This window comes from Euprymna scolopes, chromosome 41 (genome assembly GCF_053919585.1).
Source record: "Euprymna scolopes isolate OS-2025 chromosome 41, ASM5391958v1, whole genome shotgun sequence".
In the NCBI taxonomy this organism is placed as follows: Eukaryota; Metazoa; Mollusca; class Cephalopoda; order Sepiida; family Sepiolidae; genus Euprymna; species Euprymna scolopes.
In genome coordinates, this window is record NC_136522.1 from 19,627,282 (window position 1) to 19,648,882 (window position 21,601).

General features: G+C 35.3%; 1 protein-coding gene across 7 annotated transcripts in view; it reads right to left on the bottom strand.

Moving 5' to 3' along the window:
- LOC145266389 (kinesin-like protein KIF3B) overlaps window positions 1-21,601 on the bottom strand; it is a 200,184-nt gene that overhangs the window by 153,502 nt on the left and 25,081 nt on the right. For all 7 annotated transcript variants that reach the window (XR_013864711.1, XR_013864712.1, XR_013864710.1 and 4 more), the window contains exon 2: window positions 1,048-1,150. Coding sequence is in view for 4 of the 7 variants with exons in the window: in XM_080122024.1 (XP_079978150.1) it covers window positions 1,048-1,050 (3 nt within the window). In the remaining 3 variants the exon portion in view is untranslated. The remainder of the gene's footprint in view (window positions 1-1,047; window positions 1,151-21,601) is intronic.

Below are 21,601 nucleotides of genomic sequence, written 5' to 3' on the forward strand. Positions count from 1 at the left end.
CATCATCATAACAATCATAAATCATCACCATAACAATCATAATCCCCATGACAGTTATAATCATCATAAGAATCGTAATAATAATAGATAATAATCATAATAAAAATCATAATATAGGATGCATTACAAGACTTGATTGATAGAAACAGCCACAGGGTTTTGTTTGTAAGTACTTAACTCTCGAAAGAATTCAAGAAATCATGTACCACATACCCATATGCCTGTGGTGCAATGGTTAAAGGTGCTGATTAACAATTAGTTCTAAGTGAAAGTCTTCTTGGAGTTGAATGCTCAATCCTTTCTACAGTTGATAATGACTAAAACGAACATTTGTTTTTAACCCGGTCATGGCTGATGGAATGAAAACAATCTATCCTCATCAGTTAAATAAAAAAGTTCAACTTGATTGCCAAGTTTGAAAAAATGCACCTGAAAAAGATTACAATTACACAAGCCGAAACGTTGTGAAAATAGAAACTGAAGATGAAGATAGCCGCCCGATAAATCTAAATTATGAATCTTCATCTAAAATATTCTGAAACTTGAAAAAAAAAAAAAAAGGTAAATTGTTACTTTGTTTGTTTCAACTGCAACACTCACCTTTTAAATGACGACTTGTAAAAGGTTTCAGGTATGCTGAAAACGAATATCACATTTAAATTTGTCACAGATAAGTAGTTTTCTGGATATGAAGACATTTTTCTCATATATATCTTAATAAATGTCAATAGTGTTTGCCATTCTTAACATGCGGAGGAGGGAGTATTTTGTAATACACATGTGCATTAATACTTTTCAGTTGGGAAAAATATGGTCTCCAGTGAAAACATAAGGGATTACATTGGGTAATAAAGGTCTCTAATATCCAGAAAACTACTTATCTGCACCAAATTTAAATATTCGTTTTCAGCATATACTGAAAACCCGTAAAAATCGTCAATTTAACGGTAAATGCCGAGGTGGAAAGAAAGTAAAAAAACAACAACAAAAAAAAAAAATGATCCAGATAATGATGGGGGAATGGTTAAAAAAAATAGAAAGACTTACCATGATGGTAGTGATGGTTGTGGAAAATGGCTTCACTGATTGGCTGGTAATTTCCAAACTGAGATGTTACCCAAGTAAAAAGATGGAACTGTCACACATGCTCCTGAAATTGAAAAGAAAGGAAAAAGAATAAACAGTCGTTATCTTTTAAAGGAGACAGGATACACATGGACTATTAGTAGGGTGTATATCTGCCACTTGTTTTAGTCACGGTCGTCCTCTAGTTTTGTTTATAGGTGTCAAAACGGTTTTTTTTTTGTTTTTTTTACATGGTAGTCACCACTTATCAAGGCCTGGAAGCCACTCGGGGATAAGGTTATTGCGTGTACAGTAATCAATGGGATAGCATCGTAGTAATCGTTAGTATTGGAGATTTGATAAAGTGTCTAACAGTTCATCAGGAATTTGTTTATGTTGGACTTGAAGACATCCAAGTTGTAGTCAGGTGGGAAACAGGCAAACGAAGAGAGTTCCACAGGCGTGCACTTCTAAGAAGCTTTGTTCATGGAATCTACGTTTTGGTTTTAGCACAGATAAAGAGTGGGGAAAATTTTTGACAGTGGTTTTAGCTAGACGGATGTTTATCGTGAAAGATTGGCGAGGGTGGACCAGAGATTGGAGCTCAGACGAGCACTTGCCATGGAAGTAATGTTAAAACAAAGACATGCTCGCAACGTCTCTTCTGTGGGAGAGAGGTTGCAGGGAAGAGAAAAGAGCATCCCCCACTAAGCCATGAAGTCTATTTTGTACTCTGTCAAGGCAGAATAGGCTGTTTTTAGCAGCTCCTGCCCAGATGTGGCAGCAGTACTCCATCCTTGGACGTACTTGGTTTTTATATAGATATAGTTTTTCTGTTAATCTTGTAAAATTTGAATATCCTGTCCATCATCATAATGTCATAAGAATGTACCTGGATTACCTCCGCGGGCTAGAGAAAGTGTGAGATGTGGATTACAAAAATGGGTTGCTTAAATATATGTGAAGATTGAAATTTAATTCTGAATGCTGTTATGGAATTCACATATTTTGACAAATAATGAATTAAAAAAAAAGAAAAAAAAAAGAAAAAAAAAAGAAGAGTTATGGAAATTGCTCCGGACAAAGCATGAAGCCACTTGATGTAAGGAGCTAACAATTAAAGGTTAAATTGTAAACAAAATGACAAATGTTTACAAAGGAATGCGTGACAAATATTTCACATTTGATTAATAAGCCTTAATATGTCAAACTCAAAACTACAGTTTCTTCTCTCCCACATCTCACACTTGAATATGGCACGACGAACAGGATGAACCATCTTGAAAAAATGTTCCTTTTGCAAACTGATATTTCAGACGCTGCAAGCATCACTTATGCATCTTTGTATGAAATAGCGTCACAGCAAAAAGATTGCCTGCTTTGACAACTGAGAATTTGCAGGCTCTTGTGGTTATTATCAGCTTGCAATCTTGGATCATGCCAAAACTTTAACTGCTGATGTTTTTTTCATAGTATTGTTTCATACAAGCTAGTTCAACCATTCAAGACACCACCTGCTTCTATTGTTGCCGATATGACTCGACTGTAATATCGCAAATTTATTCTTGATCGGAACGATTACAAACATATGATCAATCTTAATATCGCAAATTTATTCTTGATGACAATGACATTGATGATGGAATGTTTACAAACTTATTACTAGGGCTATGACAACAGCATATTCTTTTCATTGTTTTGACTCTTGAGTATATATTCAACACAATCAACCGAGAACCACATCACTCTACATAAAAACACAAGATATCAATGGATAAATACCTGAGAATCAAACCAAGGAAAAGAATATGCTGTTGTCATAGCCCTACTTATTACTACTCTACCAGCAGATCAGATTCCAAGCGATCTCTATAGCACATGTGAGGAAATTGTACAAAAGTCTTGTTATGACACCACATGCTACTTTGCCTGACAGCCCAATGACCCCCAAACACTGTGTGCCATGGCTTTGTTCCCCATCGTTTTGTCTTCTTATGGTCATATTGTCATAGTTTCTTACACTGGTAGCCGTCTAGGGGAGCAGATGGGTTCACAAGTATACAGATAAACACAGGGAAACAAGAAAACACACTGATGCTTCACATATATGTTGGTTAGATTCTGTGTGTGTGTGTGTGTGTGTGTCTACATACTATGGTTCATATCTACGGCCTATCAAGACTGGGTTTATCTGTTGCCGTCAGTTCATCTTGATCTCAGAAAGCTTTTCCGACCTGGCTCAAGCCACAATCTGTTTCCAACTGTAGTCAAAGTCCAATGGAACTCTCAACTCTGTGGTAAAGTCCCAACTCATGATCCTTGTAAAAAAACTCAGTGACTGTCGTTAAGTCTAGCTTTGTCATCCCTATTGTTCCTCAGATTCACAGTAACCCTCCCCTTAAAATACCTACAGATGCGTTGTTTCTCTATCTATCTGTCATTTGGTCAGCCCAGCAGGTCACTTCACTCATCACATCCTGAATTTAAACTTCACCAGCCATTGTTTAAAAAAAAAAAAAAAAAAAAATGCTATTTCATTTGTCACCCACTCTTTGTCATTTCCTACCCCCCAGCACTTAATGACATCTGCCGAACATAGTTTCACATTGTGAAAAACAATTTTGAAAATATGTGCAGCACAAAGTCATGAAGACATCATATACTTGCTCCATTCTCATGATCCGGTGAAACACAGTAAAGAAACAAATGCAGGAACAAGATAATGTTAATATACATCAGCAATAAAAGCCACGTTAAATCCCTTTTTTGTGTTTAGAGTCTTCATTTAAGAATAAATCCGCAGGATTAACCTAAATTTAACTATTAAACAATCAATTTGACATAAAGCACTTATTTTAAGTCAATGTGCTAACTTTTGTGTTTTTCACAGGCAAAATGTCTAATCTATATATATATATATAAAGGGAAAAATGTGTGTGTGTGTGTGTGCTTGCATGTCTCGCTTTTGACAGAAGCGACGGATCATAACGAGATCGGCATCAATTTGAAACTCGACCCTTTGGATGACAAATATCGAAAAATTGGATAAAAACATTCATTCCTTCCCCTTAAACTCAGCCGTTTTGTACAAGGAGGGGTTGATTTGTGCGTCACTATTTTAGCAAGTCTTTTCGATTCACTATGGTTAATTTCAACACTCTGGACTTCTGCTTGGGTCATGGCGACATTGACTAAGATAATTTTTTCTTTTTTAACCTTTTTTTCTCCTTCGCGTTACGGATTCAAGCCTACCTGCCCACAACCACTTTTTTTTTTTCAAGAAATGCTAGAATTCATCAAGGAAAGAAAAAAATTTGATTTTTAGTTTGATGTAAAATGGCATCCTCAACGAAGGCACTGATTCCATGACCTAATAAGATAAATTGATAAATTAGAATAAACTAGCTTGGGTACCGGGCGTTGCCCAGGTGTTTGGAGGTGTGTGTTGAGCAAAAAATAAAAAAAATTTAAAAACAAATGGTAGAAGGTAGGCAGGTTCGAACCCGTACTGTGAAGGAGGAAAAGAACGTGAAAAACAAAACAAAAAAATGTGACGTCTTTGCCGTTGCGTCCATCGCCAAACCGGAAGTGGCAAAGGTTTAAATTAAGGCTAGTCAATCGAAAAGAGGGAATGACTTTTGAAAATATCGGCAAAAAAAGTGACCCTCCCTTGTAGAAAAGTGCCCAATTAAGAGTGAAGGAATTAATGTTTTTAGTCAATTTTTATTTTGTCGTCCGAAGGGTGGAGCTTCAAAACGATATTGATCTTGTGAAAATTCGTCGCCTCTGTTGAAAGTTTTAAGCAGACATACAAACCTGCACGCATTTAAACAGAAAAGGTGAGATTCATATTATGGATATACAGAAAATAGTGCCATGTTTGCTGTAAGTAAGGTGGGCTCCCTCTACTAAGCTAGAAAACTTATCACACCTGCCAGTATCCTTTGTCTTCACAAAAATCTGGTTTGATACCCCAGCTACTAGTCTCTTCCCCTTTTGGACAAGATGAAAAAAAAATTTTTTTTTTTTTTTTTAATTAAAGCTAACTTTCCACTAGAATGTTACTGCAAATACAATATTTTAAAAAATTTTTTTACTTTAGTTGCAACTCAACATTCACTGTTAAATTGACAACTTTTTTCAGTTTTGTGTATACTGAAAACGAATATCACATTTAAATTTGAGGCAGACAAGTAGTTTTCTGAATATTAAGACCTTTATCATCCAATGTAATCCTTTCTATTTTCACTGGCGGCCATGTTTTTCTCAACTGAACAAGTACTAATGCACATGTGTGTTACAAAACGCCTCTCTCCTCCCCATGTTAAGAATGGTGATCGCCACTGACATTCATTAAGTAATACACTGGGAAAAAATGTCAATATCCAGAAACTTACTTGTCTGTCCCAAATTTGAATGTGAAATTCGTTTTCAGCATACCCGAAAAATAAAAGCAGTCATTTTAAGACGAGAATGGTAGTCAGAATAAGCCAAATGTTACAAATTTTTTGTTAAAACAAGGAAAAAAAAAAAAAGCTATATTTAAATTCTGTTAGCTGAAACCTCCATATAATAAAAGCCTTATTGCAATATAAAAATACTGATTCTCATTAACTATTTTTTTTATGTAAAACGCTCCAGACAAGGCATGAAGCCACTTAATGTAAGGAGCTATATATATATATATATATATATATATATAAAAACAAACACAAAAACTTTGAGGTCAAAAACTAGCCAACACTAAGTATTGAATGTATGGATTCAGACCTAGAAAACGGCAATTCTTTCCCCTTTGTTAGAAACATTGCTCATGGAATGTGAGAACCAAAAGACAAAGATAAGAGAAGCAAGAAATGCCAAAAAATAAACCCAAGATCCATTTTCTACGCTCCTAGCCCTTACTAAGTTGACTTTAGGGAAAGGTCTTATAATTTTTTTTTTCTCAGTGAAATGTGCAAAGTAAAATTGTCCAACTTGAGGCGGTGCAGTTTGAATGTTGGAAACTTGAGAGGAACGTTAGGAGAGATTGAGTTTTTCTTTTTAAATCGAATACATGCCAGCATGGAAAACAGATGTGAAATTGAATATGATAAGGTTTATTGCATATTCAGCACGGGATTTCTAATGATTAATATTAAAATTGCCACTACTATTAGCAGTAGGGCCTGTGGAAATTCCACAGTAAAAAAAACAAAACAAAAAAAACAAAACTATTTGTAAATAATAGCTTCACTTAAAGTTCAAAATGCAAAAAATCAAGCATTACGATGCAATTGTGCTCTAAAAAGAAACGTTCATTTCGTACGCGCCCCTGTCTTATAAAAGAATTTAGAGTCAATTTTATAGGTTGGGCCTTTTTGCTTGTGTGGTGATAAAACTTCTCAAATGCATTCGTGATGTTGGGCTGTATAAAAGTGTTAACTTTGGTCAAAACTGAACTTCCTTCTTGAATAAATTTTTTTTTTTTTTTCAGTTTTCTATACTTATCGGATGCATTCCGATACAAAACCTATGTAAGAACATTCCCAGACACACCAAATACCTTCGTGTGAAATTTAAAAAAAAAAAAAAAAAAATTAGCTCAACCATTTCCGAGTCTATAGGGAATGAACTCATGCACACACAGTAAGGTGGGCTCTCTCTACTAAGCTAGAAAACTTATCACACCTGCCAGTGTCCTATGTCTTTACAAAGATCTGGATTGGTACCCCAGCTACTAGTCTCTTCCCCTTTTGGACAAGGTGAAAAAAAAAAAAATTTTTTTTAAAATTAAAGCTTACTTTCCACTAGAATTTTACTGCAAATACAATATTTTTTTTTTATTATTTTAATTGCAACTCAACATTCACTGTTAAATTGACAACTTTTTTCAGTTTTGAGTATACTGAAAACGAATATCACATTTAAATTTGGGGCAGACAAGTAGTTTTCTTAATATTAAGACCTTTATTATCCAATGTAATCCTAGTTCCTTTTATATAATAGTATGTGTCAATCCGTGTCTGTTCATTCCACTTTAACTCGGAAACTACTTGGCCGATTTTGCTTAAATTTTGTATAGACTTTTGTTATGACAAGGTGCAATGAACTAAATGCTATGGTATCCATTCAATGCACAGTAAGGAATTAATAGGGATTAGTATTTAGTGCAAAAATTAACCTAAATTTAACTATTAAACAATCAATTTGACATAAAGCACTTATTTTAAGTCAATGTGCTAACTTTTGTGTTTTCCACTGGCAAAATGTCTAATCTATTTATATATAAAAAGGGAAAAATGTGTGTGTGTGTTTGCATGTCTCGCTTTTGACAGAAGCGACGGATCATAACAAGATCAGTATTATTTTGAAACTCGACCCTTTGGATGACAAATATCGAAAAATTGGATAAAAACATTCATTCCTTCCCCTTAAACTCAGCCATTTTGTACAAGGAGGGGTTGATTTTTGCGTCACTATTTTAGCAAGTCTTTTCGATTCACTATGGTTAATTTTAATGCTCTTGACTTCTGCTTGGGTCATGGCGACATTGGCTAAGATCATATTTTTTTTAAACCTTTTTTTCTCCTTCGCATTATGGCCTACCTGCCCACAACCACTTTTTTTTTTTTTTTTTAAATACCTCTGCCTATTGTTATTTTGCCCCCCCCCCCCTGCTACTACCAGTTTTTTTTCAGAGGTTTCTGACACACCTACACACACCCGGGCACCCTGCGCTACTGTTGTTTAGACTCCCCCCCCCTTCCAGGGTCATTACTACCCCACCTAAACAAATATAAAACAGATGCGAAATTGAAGATAAGATTTAATCCATATTCACCATGGAATTTCTACAGGCCCTGCTAGTGACTAAGCATTGCCTAGAGACCAGTCAATGCAGACTTGTACTGATTTTAGATAAAGGAGAGATTACGCTAAAAGGGAAAACGCCTTAACTGAAACATTCTGACTCATCAGCCCCAAATGGCAAGATTAGCAAGATATTTTGTTTTAATCCTTTAAGTGGGAGGCAATTGTGATAGTGACTATGTTGCTTTCTGGTAAACTGATTACACCAAATTTTATTAGAGTGAAACAATCGTTTCTCTGAGGGGGTTGTTTCCTTGCAAAATTATCCAGTCGAATTTAAAGTTAGATAACTTTGTAAACAGACGATATACAATAGCTCAAAAATTGTATTTTTTTATTACAACATGCGGAACATATTGGCGTTAAAATCAATTTAATATTAGGTGTAACGTTATCGCTCCCATGAATTGTTGTCTACAGTGATGACGATTACAACACGTACATCAAATCTGTTGCCAAGGCCGCTGGAAAAATGGTGGGATCTTTCTATAGATCCAGTAGATATCTCACTGCTGATGCAATTCTCTATCTATATAAGAGCCAGGTATGTCCAAGGATGGAATACTGTTGCCACATCTGGGCAGGAGCTGCTAGAAAGGACTTGTCTTTATCAAGGCAAGACAAGTCCTTTCTAGCAGCTCCTGCCCAGATGTAGAGTTCAAAATAGACTTTGTAGCCTCGTAGGAGATGTCCTTTTCTCTTCCCTGCAACCTCTATCTCACAGAAGAGATGTTGCGAGTTTGTCTATGATGTATCATTATTTTCATGGAAAGTGTTCGACTGAGCTTCAGTCTATGGTCCCCCCTCGCCAAACTTTCACAAGAAACACTCGTCTAGCTGAAAACACTATCAATAATCCCCCCCCCCACTCTTTATCTGTGCCTAAACCTAAACGTAGATTCCATGAACAAAGCTTCTTTCTTAGAACTGAACGTCTGTGGAATTGTCTTCCGTTTTCCTGCTGACTACAATATGGTTGTGTTCAAGTCTAACGTAAATAAGTTCTTGATGAGCTGTTCCATATAAGTTATCAAATTTACTGAATTTTCATTACTAATGATTACTATATTGTCCAATTTCTACTGTACACTCTTTAACCCTTATCCTTGAGTGGCCTCTTGGCCTTGATAATGTGGTGATGCCTGTGTAAAAAAAAAAAAAAAAGAAAAAAGAAAGATAAATGTGATTTCTACCCGCAGAATCACAAATGTAACCTCATCTAGTCTCACTCCTCAAATGTAGCCTCATACGTGCACTGGTTGCTGAAATCACGCATATGTCAGTTTTTTGCCCCAAGGTGCACAAAACACGCAGGACACTAAGTCGAGTGGCAACGCACCTTTCACACCAATTGGTTTTTGGTGATACTAGACCAGTACTTTTGTTCTCAGTGACATCTTTGAGGTTGATCATTGGTTGTTGCTAGTGGTTTCTTCTCTCGCAAAAAGTCACTGTTCGGCTGAAAATCCTTGTCGCCAGAAAGGTACGGTTTGTTTTCTATGCCGCTCTTCTACCATTGCAGATTCATGAGATCGATTATCTGCTACTGATTATCGGAGTAATGTCTGTGATAAAACTGAATCACTTTCAAATACGAAAAAGGCAAATAATAATTAACAAGTCATAAGTAATCGTTTTCATATCAAAAATAATTATTTGGTTAAATATTTCAATATATATATATATATATATATATATATCTGGAAGAGACTGGATGGCTGTTATACATGTATGCTCAGGATGGCCCTCAATACATCATGAGGAGCCACGCAGCAAACCAACAGCTTTATGGTGACCTACCACGAGTATCACTGAAAGTACAGAAGAGCTGGTCACTACATGAGACACAGCGAAGAGGAAGCAAGCAAGCTGGTTCTCTGGATACCAACAAATGGACATGGATATCCAAACCGTGGTAGAAGAAGAATGACCTACATTGACAACCTGCTACAGGACATAGGATTGGAACGTGTTCAGGACCTGCAAACTGAGATTGAGAGAACCGGAGAAGTTGTGTAAATTCAGTGGTGAAGCGTCCTGAAAGACGACAGAGTTTGGTTGGCTTGGTTGTTTTTTTTTTTATGGCATATCAACCCTTTTCAGGTTATTTAATGCTGAATCCAAAGATTTTGAAGAAAAATTTTTTAATAGAATATATTTGATGTTTTCAAGTCAGTTTCTATTCAACCCATAGTTGGGACCCTAACAGGTACTACTACTCCGGGTCAGAGTGGACCTGGGAGCAATGACAATTAAAGGGTGGCTCCACACTCCCCAAAGCCCGCAAGCTGGGGCCTCACCACTGGATATAGTATAAGGCCATATCTAGGACCAAAGACGACAGAGATAAGATTATACATACATACATACATACATACTTCATATAAAAGGAAAATGTATAGTTATATTTTTCTGATTTAAAAAAACATTTTTGGATTGGCTTGAATTTAACGTTTCTTTCTAAGTTTTCTGGGCGAAGTTGGGTTGGCGATATAGATCTGAAGTCGGGATAATTTGAGACCGATACTCGCATGGATTCATCAGGAAAATGCAATCCAGCCATCCAGTGCAGCCATAGCCGAGATTGAACTCACTATACAAGTTTGTAGTGTAATTTGAATCTTGTCGGTAGCTGAATATTTGATGCTTCGCCAGGATTATCAAAGGTATTTTTTTATCGTGACGCCATCACTAGACAGGATGCCTACCACGGCTTAAGTCCCATCTACCCTCGAGAGAAAGATAGACCATGCCAGTTTCTCAACCTGGTATTTTACCGGTACATATAGTGTCTTTCCTTCCCAAATGGTCACCCATCTGGTACTGGCCAGGTTCAACGTTGCTTAACTTTGGTGATCTGGTGAGAACCGGTGTGTCAACGTGATTGTGTTGTACAAAAAAGCATCCCTTAATCGTCACAGAACTCCTGCTTTTTTCGACATATCACTTACTCCTTTTTTTGTGATTATCATATCTATCTCATTACTTTTCCTTCTCCTGATAATCATGTTATTTTCTTTTTTTTTTTTCTTTGAAAAATTACTCTATCCTCCTCCTCTTCTATATGGAGTGTTGTTTTTTTCTTTTCTTTCCTAAATTAATAATCTTTCTTTTTCTTTACAGAAACAACTTTCTCGTTAGAAAAATGAGTTTAACTGCAAGAATTTATCTTTAAATACATCGTCAATCACGCTCAGAGTTGACCTGTGTAAACTCCCCCCCACCCCCACCTCATTTGATCAGCTGAGCTGTTTTTCAACACAGAGCCTGAGAATTAAAATTTTGCCTGTTTCTCTTAACAGTGATTAATGACTCATATGAATTTACTAGCAGGGTTATTTGACTGCATAAATTAAAATAACATGTTTAAGCGTATTGTACGAACAAGGCCGGACGTCCAGCCAGATATTTTATAGAACTGTAGAAGATTTTTACAGCGTATCGTTCGACATCTTCTCTGATCCTTTATTCATTTTATTATATCGACCACTAACCATGTTAGATCTATGCCAGTATGTCGGCTAATTTACCAATTAAAAGTATTTTTTCCCTATATTTCATGAGCAATACTAAATTGATTTTAACCTGACGAACACGTTCAGCATGTAATAAATCTAAAATATAAAATGCTCTATCGTTGGCATCCCACCACTTCCATATGGAACCGGCATTCACCTCCTTCTCACGGTTTTGCTATCAGAATGATGCCAAGGTGAGCCTCGGATGGTATAACTATAACAACTAATGCAATAAGTGTACGAGTGCAGGTAATTTGAATAAAGACGTTCACATGGAAGAATATATCTGCATTGAGGTGTAGAATTACACTTATTTTCTTCATGTGTAAAACGTAGAAAGAGGGAAAATAGAAATACTAAAAACGGTAAAAATGATTTTTTTCTTAGAAAAAAAAAAAAAAAAAGAAAACAAAAATAACGTAGGTTTCATGCTGGTATAATAAGCGTCGTCTCCAGTTTATAAAGATGAAAAGAGGGAGGGGGGCAGGGATAGTCACGGAAACTGAACATTATCTTGGTCTTCTTTTGCTCATGCTTCAATTCCGAGCTAGGCGGGGTTCGCAACGAATATTATTTTAGTGATAAACAGAAATAATAATAATTGGGGGAAGAAGAAATACAAGTATACTCTCTCATCTTCCTCTTACTCAGGGGAGGGAGGGTATCTGACGTAACGGGTGGGACCTTACTAAACATGAAGATCATTATATCTATAATATAAAGCTGAACGTCTGTGTGTGTGTCTGGTCACGAATAGACTCCTATATGGTTGACTGTTATAGAAAACTGATTACATATAATGATAGAAGAGGTATCGAGACAGGAATGGGTATGTTTGATCTGGCATAACGGTGGTTCATTAAAATTGTGGGGTCTGCATACGCGCCTGGTCCACAAAGTATGGAAATAAAAAATGTAAAAATTAAAAAAAAAAAAACGTTTACAAGTGTTTGTGATATAGATGTACATAATAGTACTTGGATAAGTATGTTTTAACTTAAATAGGGATGATATAGTAAAATTGTGGTGTCTGCATTTGCGCCTGACCTCCATAGAATGGAAATAGGCACACATTTTAATAAAGACTTTTCATATCTATCTGCGTAAGTATACTTTGATAATTATGTTTCAGTTTGAAGAAATATGATATAATAAAATTATGGGGTGTTCGCTCACGCCTGACCTCCATAGAATAGAAATATGTCACAAAGTTTAACAAGGTTTTTTTAATATAGATCCACAGAATATTGTGATAAGTGTTTCAGTGTGAACAGGTATGGTATAATAAATTATGGGGGGTTTATCTATTTTATTTTTACTTTCATCATATCTTGCTTTGGTTTTGATACCCCCCAAATTCGAAGGTTATGAAAAGGAAGGGTTGTAAAAAGATAACTTTACAACCCTTCCTTTTCATAACCTATCATCTATATATATATCAGGGCGAAAATGTGTGTATGTATGTATGTATGTATGTATGTATGTATGTGTGTTCGCTTTTTGTGTATGTCTACAAAAGGTTTTTTGGCCGTGATTCTCGGTTGGCTCGCTCCCTCTTAAAACTTTTTATATGCTGTCTAAATAATAATATCTACAATTAAGGAACTCTGGCCGCAGCTATCTTTAATTTACCTGCCTTTTATAAGCTATTTTCGAGATATTTTTTGATCGCCTGTTAATTTTGCTTTATAAACGTCAACTTAACACATTTATCAATTCATCTATTCCCGTGGTCGAGATGGTTAGGTTGCAGGTTTTTTTTTCCATTTCCTTTCCACCTCCGTGTCAAAGGTTTGGGGTTCAAGCCTACCTTTCTACTAAAACTTTTTTTTTCTCTTTTACACCTCCAAACGTCCGGCCAACGTTTTTTTTTTAACAAGTTTGTTTTGATTTAACCCCCCCCCCATACACACACACCTCCAAACACCCGGGCAACGCCGGGTACACCCCCCCCCGATAGTACTTTCATAAATCAGAGTCCATTTTTTGTCGGATATTTTTGAACCCAGTCAACGACGGGTACTTTTGCTAGTATATATATATATATATATATATATATATATATATATATATATATATATATATATATTAGGTATGTGCAAAATGAACAGCCCATGCTCTAGGTGTATCAGAATATTTTGGGAATTTTTGACACCCCTAACACAAAACTGCGAAAATATAAAAAACCCATCATTTCTCTTTTTAAAATGGGATGTTTATTTTCTTTATGGAATATACTTCCAAAATAAACTATTAAAGTTGTTTAAAAAATAATAGAAATATTATTTTTTAAAAAACAGTGTTTATCAAAATTTTCCTATTGGTTCAATTTTTAAGATATTTTCAGATTCAATGTGAAATTTTATGCTCTTTCCAATAAACCGAATATAATATTCTAGACAAGCGTTTTTTTTTTTTTTTAATTCACATTCCCCATTTTGAAATGTCTATTCAAATGAAAATAATTAATTTTCTCACCTCAAATTTATTTATCACAAATTGAAGATAAAAGATAAATGAATAAAATAAGCTAATTAAAAAACAAAAACAAAAAAAAAGAACAGTTATTTGCAAATTTACTTGTAAAGTCCAAAGTTTTTTAAAAACCATGTGGAATTTTTTTTTTTTAAGTGAAACCTTATAATCTTGTTATATTGTTCAGAAAATTTCGTACAATTACAACATTTTTTTCTATTTCATTCAATGTTTTTTTGTTTTTTTTTAGATATTGAAAAAAAATTCACTTGATAAAGAAGAAATAAAATATATTTCATCAAAAACTCATGTATTTCTTTAAGAGAATAAAAACAAATCAAAAATCGGTAGAGTTTTTTTTTAATGGCAAAAACTGATAAGTGAAATGGGATCATTTTCAACTACGGTGGTCTATATTTACTAACTTTTGTTTGTAGCATGCAATAGAAAGAGACATTAATTCTGACGCTTAAAGCCACCAAAGATGTCAACCCAAAGAAAAGCAGACATTTGTCTCCCTTTATTTCACCTATGAAAAACATCTGATGCCGCATTTTTTTTAATCCTTGCTTAAAGTATTTTATTTAAAAAGGACATGGAATATAAAATATAAATATGGATAAATTTTTAACAGTGAAGAATGGAAGTACCCATTGAATAGTACATTTGATAGGTAAGTGATTTTTTGGAATTTATATATATTTTTATATTCAAAGTAAGTTAAAATTTGTTGATTTTTTAAATCTTTTTTAAAGAAAACTGATTTAAAAAACAAATATTGCATAATTTGCTATTAAACCTGTTATTTTTTTAAAATTCGGTCTTTGCTCCTTTTATTGAAAAAAAAAAAATTAGGGTTTGAATTACATTTTTCAAGTAGTTATAAGCTTCGAAAAATAGTAAATTGAATTATTAAAGTTCTTATCATGCATTTTTAATGGCGATTTCTGACACTGCCTCCGATGCTCATCAAAATGTATAAACATTTTGACCCCCTCCCTTACAAATTCACCAATAATCAGGAAATTAACCAATTTTAATGAAATTTTCAATATTTATCAAATAATGATCACGGAATATACTGAACATCATTATTTTTATTTGAATCTTAGTGGAAATGTATTATTTTGTTTAAACAAAAAGTACTTTTACTAAAGTTATGGTTTTCATTAGTAAAAAAAAAAAAAAAAAAAAAAAAATGCATGAATTCATTTTTGCCTTTTGTTTTTTATCAAAATAAAGCATCGTAAATTGTAACAATAAAAAAGAAACTAATTTTTTTCAGGAACATTACGAAAAAATACCCATGAAGTCCGTATTAATAAATTCGATATAACTCAAAGAAAAATGAATTTCTCAAACTATCATTGTTTATTCAATATTTTCACACACACAAAAAAAAAATTATAATTGCAAAAAATATTTTTACTTTTTTTTTTTTTTTAGATTACATGTTTCGCATAATTTTTACATGCAAGATTCTAATATTTTCCTTGCTTGAATGAACGTGTAACTTTCGTTGTAACATAATTTTTATATAATCTTGAAAAATAATATAAAAAAAAAAATATACAAAAGTAGGAACACAGAAAAATAATTAAATTAAACAATGGTAAAAATTATACAAACGTTCACATTTAGAATGTACGGATACATGGCTGGGGGAAAAGAAGAACAAAAAACCAGCACTCCCTACTTCCCTCCAACTACTTGACATCATTTTCAGGCAGCCTTTTGACTTTTTGGGCTTCTGTAGAATCCATGCTTAAAGAAACCAGAATCTTTTGCTTTTGGGGGCTTATTCAGCTTTATTTTTGTACAAGCAGTTTTTTTTTTTTTTTTTTAATTATTTAACTAACGGGACCTGTGGAAATTCCACAGGGAACTAACTCATTTATATGTAATATATTGATGTTGGCATTCTGTAGATGTTCAATCTACCTGGAGACGCTCTGATATTATAGTAGCTTTTTTGTTAAAATTGCAAAAGTATTTATCTAAGCTAGCACGAACGCTCAGCAAAGCCCGGTCGTAAAGTACACTTAAATATGATATTTTAATTCTTGCAGATTTCGTATATATTATTATAGAGTTAATATTCTATCGATTTTCATATTTTATAAAGTTGCGATTTCAAAAATAAAAAAAAATATATCCATATGACTTGGGTGCTTTAGCTTGAATCGAAATCAAAAGAATATATATATATATATATATATATATTAGTCATTCACATACAGTACTGTTTTGATGTTTCACAGCTCATCAGTGCGGCTAGACAAGCAACTACCTCAAGAATCGAAACCTGATCGACCAAATGACAGTCAGAGCTTCTAATCATTGCTATGCAGGCTGTGAATTAACAATGTTTTGACATTGTCCAAAGTACCTAAGCTCAATTTGTTTACACAAAGAGCATCGCTTTATATGCTAATGGTGAGTTCCTTCAGCCATAATCGAAACCGAAACCAAAACTTATGAAGAATTCTTGACAAAATTATTTATAAAAAAAAATAGAGGACTTAAGTGCCATCAGCTATAATCGAAACCGAAACCAAAACTCATGAAGAATTCTTGGTAAAATTATTTATGACAATAAATGCAAGTACATGGAAGAAAACTTTAGAGTTGATGATCACTTTACTATAAAATTCAATGTAAAATTATCATCCACTTCCTAACCAGCAAAAAAGAGACAGAAAGGATAAGCACTTTTGTAATTTTGAAGATGCCAACATACAAAAGTCATGAATCGCTGAATGCAGTGTGATGTCATAAAAGGTGTATGGTAATTACCAAAAGCTGTGAAAATGCAGGTTTGTTTGAAAGCAGCAGCAGCAGCTGTAATATTGGTTGCTGCTGCTGCTTTATCAACCAATGTCAATGTTGCCCAGATGGAGTAGAGAATGATTTAACTATAAAAAGAGTTGGAAAAAAATAAGCCCCCTCCCCACCAATTTTTTTTTTTTCTGCAATAAAATGAAGTGCAGAAACCACCTTTAATGTTTTAAGATAATTTTTTTCTGTCCCCCCCCCTCATTTCTATTACGCTTTTAAAGGATATATACCCAGAACTTTGCAGTCATTACGTAAACATTTCTAACTTTATGGAGAAAGTCAAATCAAGTTTTGATACTTCTATACAATATGAACCAAACAAGACAGAGGATAAGGGGAGGTTTTTGTCACAATTTCTCCATTGCTTATGACCTAACTCAGATTGATGGTCAGTATGCAAGTCTCCTAAACCTTTTTTTTCACAACTGAGCTATGTTCATCCTCCGTTCTATCTCCACTGGGATCTTCTGACCACTTGGTTGTGTCAGCTAAGATAAAAACAAAATGTAATAAGTCCTCTGACATACCTCTGCATCGTACAGTATATTGATACTCTATGACTGACTGAGACAGCTTCCGTACATTTACATCAGATCTATCTCTGCATTCCATGTTTAAAAAGAACACTTCCTCTATAGTATCAGACTTGGCAGAGCGGTTAATTGTAAGTATAGACCACTTCATACCCTCAAAAGAATTACAGCAAAAACTCAACCGCCAGCTGTTGTTCTCTCCAGACTGTGCTGCTGCCATTGCGCATAGAAATCACTATTTCCATTGCTTCCAATGTAGTAGATGTACTGAGGCTAAAGTTGCCTTCAAGACTGCCAGCAACCACTGTAAAAGAGTAATAAAAAACGCGAGAGAGCTCAGTCCATCAAGTCCAAAGTAGCTGAGCTGTGGCTTGGTTTCCACCAGTTTTGGCAAATAATAAATAAGGTCCTGAATAGAAATGTGGGTGCTATCCTAACCATCATTAATGGACCTGAGGTAATCTCGTCAGCATCGAACAAAGTCAAACTCTTTGCCAAGAACTTTGCAGCTAATTCTACCCTATATTTCCTTTTGTATCTGAAGACATGCTGTGTGTGATGTTACCAAGCTAATAATAAAAAAAAAAAAACCTTGGTTCCTGTAAAGCAACTAGCCTTGATTGCATTCCTATTATAGTACTAAAAAAAAACTTCAACCAGAACTAGCTCCCATACTTACAAACCTGTTTAAGCATGGTCTTAAAAGAATTGCTTCCCAACACCCTAGAAAATCTCATCCGTATGTCCTGTATTTAAAAATTTAGGTGATTGGCCATCTCCCTCTCAATACAAAGCAATCAGTTTCCTGTGTAAGTTGCTGGAATCTGTTAAATAGAAAAGTAGTCAACCACCTTAGTAAAAATAACCTCAGTTACACGCAATATGGTTTCTGTTCTGCTAGATCTACAGCAGATGTGCTAACAGTTATATCTCATAGGATTAGCGAATCTCTCAGAGGAGGATTCTTTTCTAGAGTAATTGGTCTTGACATATCAAAGGTTTTTGATAGGGTATGGCATAAAGGTTTACTCCACAAAATCACAAAATTTGGTAAATTGGATTACTTAACGAGGATGGCCCATAAAAAATTTGTTCACGTTGGACTTGAAGATGACCATATTGTAGTCAGTTGGAAGGCAGGCAAATGGAAGAGAATTCCACAGGCATGCAGTTTTAAGAAAGAAGCTTTGTTCATGGAATCCATGTCTATGTTTAGGCACAGATAAAGGGTAGGGGAAATTATTGATAGTGGTTTCAGCTAGACAAGTGTTTTTGTGAAAGTTTGGTAGAGGGGGGCCATAGATGAACACTTGCCATGAAAATAATGATAGAGCAGAGACAGGCTCACAATGCTTCTTCTGTGGGAAAGAGGTTGCAGGGAAGAGAAAAAGGCAACCGCCACTAGGCTACAAAGTCTATTTTGAACTCTGTCAAGGCAGGATAACGTGCTTCTAGTAGCTTTTGCCCAGATGTGGCAACAGTACTCCGTTCAAGTATGTACTTACTTATACAGGTAGAGAATTGCATCAGCAGTGAGATATCTACTGGAGTGGTAGAATGATCCCAGCATTTTCATGTGGTGGATTTGAGGTGATGCTTCCACATACGAAGCAATTGATACTGAAGTTGCATATGAACGCATTTATAACGGGTTAGCGTATCAAGTCATTGACATGCGCTTTCATGCTAACTATGACCTGGTTAGCGAAGTGTCAATAGTGTAGTACTCTTTCTCCAAGAGATTTGGCCACCACAATTCTAAGCCACCTATTGGCACAAAGTTGATGGCATACTTCCCAGATGTTGAGGATTTCCAGTTCAGTTAGAGAACATCTATATATATAAAAGCGAAAATGTATGTTCGCTTTTTGTGCATGTCCAAGAAAGGCTTTTTTCAGAGAAGCGGTCAGTCGGTTCACAACTTTTTTAAACTTTTTATATCACATGTAAATCGTAATATCTCACAGTTAACAACGGAGCTCGCTTGTCTATTTAATTTGCTCGACTTCGGGAAGATAAATATTCAACATTTTCGCTCGCCCCATGTAGGTTAGGCCTTTTCCTATAATCTTTCCCCCTACCCCCAACGTCTTGGGGGGGGGGGAAGAAAAAAAGAAAGCATTCCTGCACTAAATGAAATGCTACCCCGCAGTCAAAAGTTGACCTCATTAAGTCATTAAAACGTGCACCTGCTAATTTAAGTAATTCAAACGTGTTTCCGTTAGCATCTCGCGGTGGCGTAATGGTTAACGTCGCACATTTTTTTTTCACACTTTAATTTACAACTTTGCCTCAAGGGTTCGGGTTCGATCCTCATACTTACCTACCAAAACATTTTTATTTTTATTTTACCCCCCCCCCCCCCTGGAATTTTGATTTACCCAAAACCATACACACCTCCAAACACCCGGGCAACGCCGGGTACCCCTCGCTAGTTTAGATGAAAATCCTTTTTGTATCATGTTGATCTGAGTTGCGTAACACTGATAATTTCGGACTGATATGCAACAAGATTGTATCATTGTCCCTATAATCAGTCATGGCTTGATGTGTTACAGATTCTACCAAGGCATATATTTTTTTAGAGAGTCTTTGGATGAAGAGGTAAGTAGAGAATAGGGAAATGAAAGGATCCATTGTGGGAGATTATATACGGCACAATCATATTGACACACCAGTTCTTGCTAGATCACTGAAGTTAAGCAATGTTGAGCCTGGCCAGTACCAGATGGGTGATCATTTGGGAAGGCAAGGTGTTGTATGTACCACAAAGTAAAATAGCAGGTTTAGAAACTAGCACAGTCTATTCTTCTCTTGAGGGTAGATGGGATTCTCTTAAGCCGTGGTAGGCACCCCATCTAGTTATGGCGTCAGGATAAAAATACTCTTGATAACCTTGATCAAGCATCAAGTATTCAGCTATCGTCAAGATTTGAATTACACGACAAACTTGTGTAGCGAGTTCAATCTTGCCAACGGCCGCACTGAATGGATGGGTGGGAGATTGCATCAGAGCTCTAGTGCAATTTTCTCCAACAGAGTTGGATCATAGAAAAAAACCTGAGTGATTTCTCTTTAAGCTTAAAGAGGTGTAATTTGTGTATCATGACAAAGTCCCCAGTCACCAAATATTACTATTAGTAGCTGATGGTCTGCTACTTCTATTATGTTAGAGCAGACCATACTAAATACATGGCATTTATCTGATGCCCAGGTAAATTGTAGGAGCTTCACCTGTCCCTCTACATTAATACGAAATCTGCTACTTACATGTACGATGTGCCAACCTCAGAACATATCGATACTTTCTCAGTGAAACACATATGTACTTTTGTAATAGGAAACTCAAAATAGAGGAGTTCAAAGTAGACTTCATAGCCTAGGGGGGGGGGCTTTTCTCTTCACTGCAACCTCTTTCCCACAGAAGAAACATTGTGAGCCTGTCTCTGCTTTATCGTTATTTTCATGGCAAGTGCTCGTCTGAGCTCCAATCTAAGCCCCCCTCACCAATATCAATGCCTTCTTTACTCTGGAGCAAAGCAAGTTGCTCTGTTAATGTCAAAGGTTGTAAAACATATCTATCTGTCCACTATCTATCTCTACTATTAGATAAAAGGAACTTTGTGTGTGTGTGTGTGTGTGTGTGTGTGTGTGTGTGTGTGTGTGTGAATTTGTTCCCTATGGACTCAAAAATGGCTGGGGTTTTTTTTTGTATGAAATTTTACACAAAAGTTCTTTATGTACGTAGCAATGTTCTTAGATAGGTTTTGCATCAGAATGACATTACCGATAACTGATAAATCAAAATAATCCCAATTAAAGAAGGAACAGCCAATTTTGACCAAAGCTAATACCTTACACAGCCTAACATAAAAAAATGCATTTGAGTTTTATTACCACACAACTCGAAAGGACCGACATATAAAATCAACAGTAGGTTCTTTGATATTACAGGGGCGCGTTCGAAATGAATGTTTCTGTTTAAAGCACAATTGCACCATGATAGTTGACTTTTTCATTTGAAATTTGAATTCAAGCCATTATCACCGCACAAGCAGTAAGGTCAGGCATATAAAATCAACAGTAGGTTCTTTGATATGACAGAGGCATGTTCGCAATGAGTGTTTCTGTTTAAAATACAATTAAATCATGATACTTGCCTTTTGTATTTTAAACTTTAATTCAAGCAAATTATATATAAAAAATGATTTTATAAAATCAACAGTAGGTTCTCTACAGTGCAATGTGGACTACAAAGCATTGTGGACTAAGTCACGGTGGGGAGGCATGTGAAGCTTTCTTTCAGCTCACTGTGATGGG